This window comes from Tigriopus californicus, chromosome 8 (genome assembly GCF_007210705.1).
Source record: "Tigriopus californicus strain San Diego chromosome 8, Tcal_SD_v2.1, whole genome shotgun sequence".
Lineage (NCBI taxonomy): Eukaryota > Metazoa > Arthropoda > Copepoda > Harpacticoida > Harpacticidae > Tigriopus > Tigriopus californicus.
The window spans coordinates 1833858-1843996 of record NC_081447.1 but is presented as its reverse complement, the minus strand read 5'-3'; the positions used below and the strand labels follow the sequence as shown (position 1 = coordinate 1843996).

Genomic DNA, 10139 nt, shown 5'->3' with positions numbered 1-10139 from the left:
AGTCCAATGCAAAAAACTGCACATGGGAACATTCCTTGAAATCAACAAAAAGACATTGATTTGAAAATTCAGATTTGATGAAACAAGATTTCAAGGCCAGTTGGGGATTTGAACCTCACAACCCCGTTTAAAATATCTGCGCAAGTCTATGATTTCCTAGGGTCCACTCCTTCGAAACATTTCTGGATAAAAAAAATGCAGTTTTTTGAAGTCAAACAAGATTAGAGTTCCAAAGGAAATAGACATCCTGGCTCAAAAAAAAATCGTCATAGAGGGCACAAAAACTTTTCAGAGGGTAGTCTTAAAAAGATAGATAGACCCCAAGCTGCCAGAAAGAGACAGAAACAGACTTCTCGTTGCAACTGAAGATAACTAACCTCCAACGTCGTTGTCGTCGTCTTCCTCCCTCTCCTTCATCACGAAACTGAAACGAACCTCGAGGAGGAAAAAAATCCCGCATCTCCCAACTTCATTTGTGCATTGAACCGTCTCAATGATCAGCTCGGGTTGACACGTGAGCTCGTTCAAATTCGGGGAGGCAAAGAGGGGATTTTTTTTGCTGCTTTGGCCTCTGCTATTTCGATGAAGGTGTACGATGGTTCGACTCTAATTGAATCTAGGTCCAGTCGCCATGTTCTTCGTACACATGAGACTCAGAAGAATATGTGATTAGTTGGTGAACACAAGTCTCTTGACTTGATTAATGGCGGAATTTCTTTCAACGAATTGCCAACCAATGTTCGGCGCAAAAAGAGGAAATCTATTATCCATGCCGAATCTGAAGTGGTTTGCATAGGAACAAGAAATAAATAATGATTCTGGGAATGAATCCCATGATGGATTTGCCATGAATAATGAAGCACCTTGCAAACTGGTTTCTCAGTGCCAAACAAGCAAGAAGCTGAAGAACAACAGTACAACCACCACCATCAAGCCCATATTCGCTCTAATATCCGACAAATGAACTCACACTCACCGCAACAGCGCATTTGTTTCAAACTTTCAAATGGTGTGTCGTCCCAAGATAAATGGACGTTGCAAACGTCGCTCTACATCACCTACTATCTTCCTCTACTCCTATATATGTACATACGGTAGTCGAACTAAAAAAAAAAACTCACTCTTCATAGCTCTTGATAGATTGAAAGCTTCACCGCAAGGCCACTAATGAATCGGCTTCCGTGGCTCGAGCAGACAATTGGTCGATGAAATTATGAACGACTAATATTGGAGAGGTGGCAGAACCTCGCCGAGTCTTTAAAGCAACTTGTTTTCACTTAGAGCACGACGTGGAGCAAAGAGGTGAATGCTGTATGTATTAATACAATCGCTAATAGACTCCAACTCAATGTGACTAGGCGGTGAAAAGAGGTTGAAAATCTGCACAAAGATCGGGATCATTAACACGCAAAGTGACAAAACGTTCATATTTGCAGACATTTTTACGGCCGCTTTCGTCGGGTCAATAACCTAGACACAAAAGAGGCGCTTGAACTCCCTTCATCATGACTGGAGCGAAAAGTCAGTCTTTTGGTAAGTGGCAAAACCGTCTGATTCCATTTTTGCACGTGGATTGAGCCGAAAAAGTGCTAGTAGTTCCTCGTCTAACGTAGCCGGTGAAAATAAATTCAAAGCAGATTCGAAATTGATTGGGGATGAGGTGCAAATCCTGACATTTTGGTCCTCCAGACCAAAAAAGGCATTTTCAATATGGAATTAACAAAGGTTAGTCCGACATGAGTACTCGTATTTTGGGAAAAACGTTGCTTCTAAAATGTCACGTAGGTTTTTCTTTTGTCTAGATAAATTGCTGAAGATTCAACCTGGTTCATGGGTGAACCCTGAGATGTAGTTTAGAGGCCTTAATTAACGTGGACGGGGCATTTTTATGGATGGTAGAGAAGAGAAATTCCCATAAAGCGAGACAATGCAGAACTCTCGGGGGTTTCTGCAAAATGTCGCTTTAATTACAAATTGTTTGCATGTTCCAAATAAAAACCACATGACATTCAGACGTGCGTATGCTCTTGCTTGTTTGCTGCCTGCCTGGCTTACTTTGTTCGACTCGAAAAGCATTTCTTCCGGAGTAATTAGGGTCCTTGGATTTGCTCCAATGAGGCGTAACATGAACATCTTGAAGAGAGATGGAGATATCTCTTCACGCACGACTCCAGGGCAAGGTAGAACTATGCCTCCATAATATCCATGCAACTTTGGAATATATTCACGGAGAGTTTGATGCTTTGACAGATGATGCTTCGGGGGAAAAAGTTTCAACCAAAGGGGGGCAGTCAGTTTCCTTGTCAATAATGAATCTGACTTGTAGGCTCATGAAATAAACATGAAGGAAGCATTTGCCATTTCATTCGATCCAGATTTCGTTTTTCAAGCGCGTTAGCACATAAGTGGTGTTAGTTCAAACACTACTAAAGTACTCGACCTGACTCCATATAGAGTACGATTTTTAACCACTACCTCTTGAATTGGTAATCTCAAGTGGAAAAAACACCTGCTCTCAATTGGGGTCTTGATTTCGAAAAAAACATGCCTATAAATGGATAACGACACGATATTGTGGCTAAAATGTAATCTCTATTGACCCACAGAGAGTGGAGAAGCGCATGTTCTTAAGTTCATTATTGTAGCAGCGGCAGTGGTAGCAGCAGCAGCAGGAGCAAAAGTAGTAGTAAACCGGGCAGAAATGCCCGAGCAAGTTTGATCATTTGTGGAATAATGGTGAGTCAGTCGTGCAACTTTGATTCCACAGCCTCTGAAGACATGATGGTGTCTGTGAATGTGTTTGAGGAAGGGAGAGAGAAAGAACGGAAGAGGCTGTAGCAGTAGTAATAGTAGTAGTAGTAGTAGTAGCGGTAGAAGTACCAGAAGCAGCTTTGATTCTACGGTAGGTGTTGGTGATGGTGGGGATAGTGGAGGTCCCAAATTGTGATTCACAGCAGCTGTGTCCCTAAAAAGCCTTCACTTACAATAATGACGACGTTCCAAAACGTGGTTCCCATCAATGAGAGTTGCAGCCCAAGGCTGATTTTAGCGTTCATCGTGGTCCTGCTTCATGCACACGAAGAAGAAGGGCAACAACAACAGCAACAACATCAGAAAAGAGGACCAAGTCAGACGAGAAGGAGGAGGCAAATTGGGAACAAGGGAGCAGCAGCTGTTGCCAAGAACAGTGAAGAACTGGGCGGCCTTTGCCTGGCCGCAATACACTTGGAGGTACTTAGCCTTCAGCAACGACAACTAACAACACTAACATCATCGAGAATCGAGCCCCACATGCAGACACCCGCACCATCACGCACTCACCGAGAGGCAACAATGGAAGCCCGAGGAGGCTCAAGGAGCTTTAAGGACATTTCCAGGCTCTCATCGATGGTAGGTCTCTCATTGGTTTGGGCTGTTTTCTCACACCAAAGCAAAGCCCCGCTCGTGGGTCAATAATTGGCACTGGCCTCGAAAAAGTTCTCGGGCTAGACGGGAAAATGGTATCTGTGCAACTGATTGAGTGTCAAATTGCCGAGAACGTCACGCTTTATTGCCAACCGGAGAAAAACTGTCGAGTGTGATGCATAATTAGATCATCTGACTTTCAGTGGGTGAAATTTGGCACTTCCAGTGGTTCCACCCTTTCAACGATAATTGAGGACACGTTTGAGTGGTTGCAAACCTTGGAGATGTTTCTGCTCTCATTAAGTCTCGCAGACTTCCAGATCATTTACTAAACTCGAGCAAAGATTGACAGAGCTTGGTAACGGTCTGGGTTTTGGTCCAAGATAGAAAGTGTATGCAACCTCGACAGCCCATTCAAGTAGAAATACGTTCAAGTGGTCCAATTGCAACATTCACCACCACCACAACCACTACTAATACTACTTTTAAGAACGATCAATGAACGGAAAACGCTGGCTTGAGACGAAGTGCCCCATTGCTTATGAATGAGAATGAATGGCACTGTCTTCTGCCTTCAGTCTGCGGCTAGTTTTACGCATCGTCTGAGTTTCGAAACTGCATTCGACACCACAAGGGTCGAAGGATGGTTATTGTACATATTTCTCCTGTTTTGTGGACCACAGCAAGACATTCACGGACCGTTGTCGAACCATGCCCAAATTGCTCGATCAAGTCCCATCCAATTCTTGTTGTGAACCCTACGCCGACATAAAAGTAGGCACAGAGAAAATTGAATCTCCTCACGCCGAAAGTTTGTCTTCATATGGAAATGAGCTCGTTTCCTGAGGAAAATGCCCTCTTCCTCGGTTCCCTCTCTTCTTCTTCTTCTTCTTCTTCTTCTTCTTCTTCTTCTTCTTCTTCTTCTTCTTCTTCTTCTTCTTCTTCTTCTTCTTCTTCCCTCTCTCTCTTTCTCTCTCTCCCTCTCTCTCTCTCTTTCTCTCTCTCCCTCTCTCTCTCTCTTTCTCTCTCTCTCTCGCTAGCTGGTTGATCTGCTGGTGGAAAATGGGGCTCTTTCTTTATGATTAGACCGGTCCTTAGCAATGTTGTTCCTATCATCATCGTCGTCGTCATCATCATAGTGGTTGTTGGTTTCAAGTACCCCCGTACTTATGGACATGGTTAGTACTTTTGCCAAGGGTAAAGCCATGGGTCCATTTCCAAGGAGGAGGCAACACGGAACTCTATCTTGACGAGTAAAGAATAAGGAGCTAGGCGGAGTGTTCCCGAAATTTGAGGAGTTCATCGTTGTTTTGAACGATATAGCCAAACAACGATTTCCACCGTCTCTCTTTAATATTGAATGGCCTCCTTCCATTGGGCACGATTTGCCTTCAGTGCCGGTAATAGTAAGGTAAACCATGGCTGATTACACATAATTGGACAGCCAACAAGCAATGCTCTTGCCTACCAAGACACCGAGGAGAAACCATTCAAGACGGCATTACTACGTATATACAGTATAGTCCCAACGATAAAAGGGGGGTTGCAGCAATCACCTCGTGGAGAAAAACATATAAAAGACAAATCGAGAGGCCCGTGACGGCAATTAAGCCATTCCTTTAATGCTACACACGCCACTGACAGATTCATATTTCATATGTTCAACGAGTGTGAATGGTCTTGGTTTACTTAAGAGCCGGCCATGTTGGACAAACACTAGCAAATCTGATATGGTTCCGTGCCTACTCACTCGGCTGACTAGGGTTTCAGAGAATGGATGGATAGAGCTCAGCTTCTCTTCTCAAATTACTTTCTCATATTCTACATTCACGTTTCATCATTGATGTGTGAACCACGCACAGTTAATCGTCAAACATCACATGAGATTGAGCAAGGTAAGATTTACTCGCAAGTCCGCACCTACATAAAGTATTCAGTATGTATGAAATCATACAGAATACGAAGAGACGCGTTGAGTATTGATTGGCCGTTGGCCTCTCTCTTAGATATGAAAACACAACGCAAGGTTCCATCCAACTAACTCAAACAAAGTTGATTTAGTGTCTTGGAACTGTATCCACGTGTCTCTGTTGTCAGGTATTGATTGCCTTAAAGTATTCATCAAGCCCTTCTAATGCTAGCTCTGGGTCTACGTTGATGAGTGTTAAATTATATAGGTTCAACCTAATACTTTCGACGTCATTTCTTATGCACTGTGGGCACAAATCAAAGGACATTCTCTACGTTCCAAGACAAGATAGATTAGGGGGCGGCGGTGGTGAAGGGAAAACACTATCATGAGTTGGGGGATTATCGTACTCGGGGTGGGTGAATTGTTCAAAGCAATGCGGCTGAAAACAGAGATATCTGTACACATACACCATGTTCTTGAAAAAGGCTCAAGCACGACGTGATTAATGTTGGAGAGAAGTGAGCTTCCTTCAAGAAAGACGACGTTGGTCGTTGTTGTTGTTGTTCCTGCTGCTGTCAAACGACCGAACGACCGAACGAACGAACGGACGGACGCATCAACCAAAGTTACACCACCATAACCACAACGTTCTTGCTTGATGAAGACGACATATTGTACAAATTATCAAACCACTGTCTAATTTGCCCCTCCATAATGGGAGAGACTCAGCGGCACAAACACATCTACATCAACACACTCACACACACTCACACACACACACAAGGCGCAAAAGCCAAGAGGCTCGATAAAAGATCAAACACAAATATGGGGAGAGAAGGGAATAGCCGCATGAGCTGGCACTAATTTGGGAAACACTTTATGGCATGTGCCTGAAAACGGATGAACGGAAAACCTCAACGCAAACGAACGTAAGTCATTCCAAGAATCCCAAGACGGGATCTCCTCTCCTCCTAGATTCAAACCTCATCATGGCCAGGTTTTTTATCTACTTGGATAGTCTAGCATATGAAACCCTTGAAAATATTGGGTGGGAAGAAATAAATTCAAAATTTATACGTTCATGCATACGGATCATCCAAATGGGTCAATAAACTACCATATGGATCAGAGTGTGACCATGAGTTCAAATAACGTCATTGGATGAAGTCTTACGGAAATTGCCATTTCATAGCGACACTGACACCATTCGTTTCCTACCTGTGTTGCGTCTGAATAAGGTGTTTTGGATTCATCATTGATCTTCATGCTTCTGAAAACAGCATCACCTCGGCCGCCGCTCGATTCCTGGACGGTGCTTAAGTCTGAAGAAATAGATTGTTGTTGTTGTTGATGCTGTTGTTGTTGTTGTTGCTGTCGTTGATCTTGATGATGATGATGATGTTGTTGTTGTTGTTCATGATGATGAGGCTGTTGGTGTTGTTGGTGATGTTGCTGTTGTCGCAATAGTTGAAGGTTATGTTGGTCTTGGTCTTCCTCGTTTTGAGCATGATCAAGGTCCATGATAATGCCGTCCAGGAGAGCCAACTTCCTTTCGATGGAATCCTCCATTGTTTTTCACCACGGGATATTGAAGTCGTTCACAACACTCGGAGATTCACGCAATCACTCACCATTTTCATGCAACCACGTGGAGGCCAGTTTGTATTCCCAATATTAGCGAACAGTACTATACTCTTGTTTAATTTTGGATACGTCTATTGATTCTATTCAGGACAAAAGGGGAAAGGGGATGGGACTAAGGGGGGGAATGCTCACTTCGATCAGCTCAGAGGGCTTTTGCTCTTTCACGAACTCAACAACGCACTTAAAACGATGATAATGATAACGGTAGATTGATTCGAAGAGTATTGGAATCGACACTTCTGTGGATATTGGGGAAAAGGGATCACTTTGAACACTCTAATGGGGGGTAGGGGCGTGTTGAGCCTCGTCCTCAGCCAGCACTTCTTCCTGATCAAGGCCAAGCGGGTTTTGGGTTGACCTCGGGGTGGTCACTTCTAGTCCGGCTAACTAGTAGTGATATCAACGAGGTTGATCCAGAACTGACGAGATGGATGCGTACAACATTCAATGCGTCCGACTCATCGCCTTCCCGCCGGGCAGGAGCTCTACCTAATTTCGGGACCAGCCCATCATGAAGTCGCCCTCCCTCCCTACGTAACAGTCTGGCGTCATCCCATAAAAAATAGACAACACCGTTGTTGCCGCCTTCTTCTTGGACGAACTGAGCGACTCTCTGGGTATGTGCGTACCACCACATCAGCCCAGGTCTATGGACCTATACAATACATATTACACACGTACACATCCACAGTTTGGAACCGTTATGCCCTTCCAAACGGGCCCACCTTGCTCGGGGTCTAAAAACTCGGGTACCGTTGCTTTTGTGGTGTTGGATAATATGTCCTGGCATATCATCATTCGCCCGAGCAACGGTCCTCTGTTGTGTGTCCTCCTGTAAACCAGTCAAACTTACGGGAGCTAAACGAACTACCTCAGGTTACTAGACTCTGGCCGAGGCGCAACCCCCCAAATGCTTTTTCATTCCATTGACTAGCTGTGGATTCAATGAAGGTCTGGATGACATCACGTTTTTCGAGAGCAATCTTAAATGAGTCCTTACCTGGCATTACTAACCTGGCAAGGAGTCCTGGCCCTCGAAGTTATACAATAGTCTGTGAGTGTTGCCTGGAGTTTCCGGATTGATAGGGCCAATCCCACCACACGCCAGGTTCACACGCTCCAGCAATTCTCGTGTCCTTGGCGAGTCCTCCAACGGACATCTACTACGTACTTACGTACACACAGAGAGACAGTCGTTCGTCCTTCAGAGGAGTAATTCCAACGGGCACCTAAGACTTTCAAGGTTGCGCTCAGTTCAGATAAAAAGCGAGAGGGCCCGTCCGCCCAAGGAACGTGTATCATCATCATCATCATCATCATCATCATCATCACACAGGTGAGCTGCTTGGCAGGTTGCCACAACACATATGCCTACATGGAGCACGCTCATGCACGCAATGTAGCTCATTGGGCGTACCGTTGCTTGGAGGAGGGTAGACATAAATCAACCAAGGAACGTGTATCATCATCATCATCATCATCATCATCATCATCATCATCATCATCATCATCACACAGGTGAGCTGCTTGGCAGGTTGCCACAACACATATGCCTACATGGAGCACGCTCATGCACGCAATGTAGCTCATTGGGCGTACCGTTGCTTGGAGGAGGGTAGACATAAATCAACCAAGTAATCCGTGAGCTAGCTAGCCCGCACCTCTCGGGTCTGACATGAGCGAACGAACGAACGAACGAACGTATAGTGTATGTATGTATTAGTGTACGGACGGACCGACGGATGTGTGTACGTACATGTGTGGTGAGTATGCGTACTATTGGTGGTGAGGGCCCGTTTTACGCACTCTCCGTCATCGCTCTGTTGCTAACGACAATTACGACATGTGAACGAACCGAACCGCTTACAACATCTTCACCATTAGAGCGGGTAGCGCACGACAAATGAGACTCCTTCCAATGGACGTAACTAACTGTTACATGCCAATCAAATTCTAAACATTGACTCGGCCATGAATCCAAAGAACATGTCAATGGGAAGGCATCCATTCATTAATAGCAAACCACCGGCAAATTCAGACACATACACATCGACCATGCCTATTCCGATATCAAATCATCGGAAAACGGCTAAACTGATTGCACATTGATGAGGTACAGTACGGCCATGGCCATCCGTGCATTAAACGGCAGACATGGTGTGTAAAGCGTAGGCTCAGTTATCAGATTGAATGAACCGTCAAGACTTGACAGTAATCCCTGAGATGGAGCAAAAACCAATACCGAACTCAAGTCATCCCATTCAAATCATAAAATGAAGAGGAAAAAGGGCAAAATGTGCCAATGAGAAGGCGACAACAAAAACGACAGACCTTAGCGGGTGAAAAGGCGAGGGAGGGTTCACACTTTTTACTCTGTCAAGCGTCCTTGAAAGCAAGCATGTTGCCATTTCTGCTAGCAAGAGACGTGTTCTTGTTATGCTTGTCAAGGCGAAACTGTTTATACACTTATATAGGCTTACGTGAACTGCACTGGAGGACTGAGGTAGTGCCCTAGGAAACAGTAAATTACTGTGGACCCCTATCGGCCACTACCGGAACTACCAAATCACAATCAGCTTCCACATTGGTCAATGAAATGACTTGATTGACATTAGGAAGCGAAATCGGACCGTTATATATACACTGTACACTCGTCAAAGAACTTTCAAGTGGAAATTGCCAATTCACCCTCCTTCGAGTTACGACGTGCTCACTTCCAGGCTTTTACTATCATACAAACAACAGATGATTTGATTTGCAAACACGTCGTCCGTCCATCCAGCTCCCTTATTTGACTTTCGACTACAACTCCCAAGCATTTTCGAACCATTCAATAGTGATCAATTCAAATTAATGATTCATATTCGTTTTCCAACGATTTGTTGCCGCTCTCTATCTCACCGTTTTGCTAGGCACACACAAATGTTAGAATTGGCAAACAAAGAAGAAATGCATGAAAGTATATATTGTAGAGCATAAATCATCTTTAAATGAACTTTCAAAAATGATGATGCTCCAAATGACTATTTGAACCAGTTCTTCTTGAAATTGGCAAACCAGCTGGTAAATCATCAGGAACTTTCTCTTTCAACGTCCAAAAGTCATCTGAGCCTATGGAAACAATGTAATGAAATTGAACCAAATAACAGATCGTAAAATCATAAAATGGAATTGTTTT

At 44.2% G+C, this 10139-nt stretch overlaps 1 protein-coding gene across 1 annotated transcript in view; it reads right to left on the bottom strand.

Annotated features, from left to right (window-relative positions):
* The window catches only part of LOC131884773 (putative transcription factor SOX-14), a 22989-nt gene extending 15321 nt beyond the window's left edge, over positions 1-7668 (bottom strand). Inside the window, exon 1 of the mRNA XM_059232650.1 lies at positions 6536-7668. Within this exon, the coding sequence (XP_059088633.1) occupies positions 6536-6886 (351 nt within the window). The 5' untranslated portion in view covers positions 6887-7668. The remainder of the gene's footprint in view (positions 1-6535) is intronic.
* Between the last annotated feature and the right edge of the window lie 2471 nt (positions 7669-10139).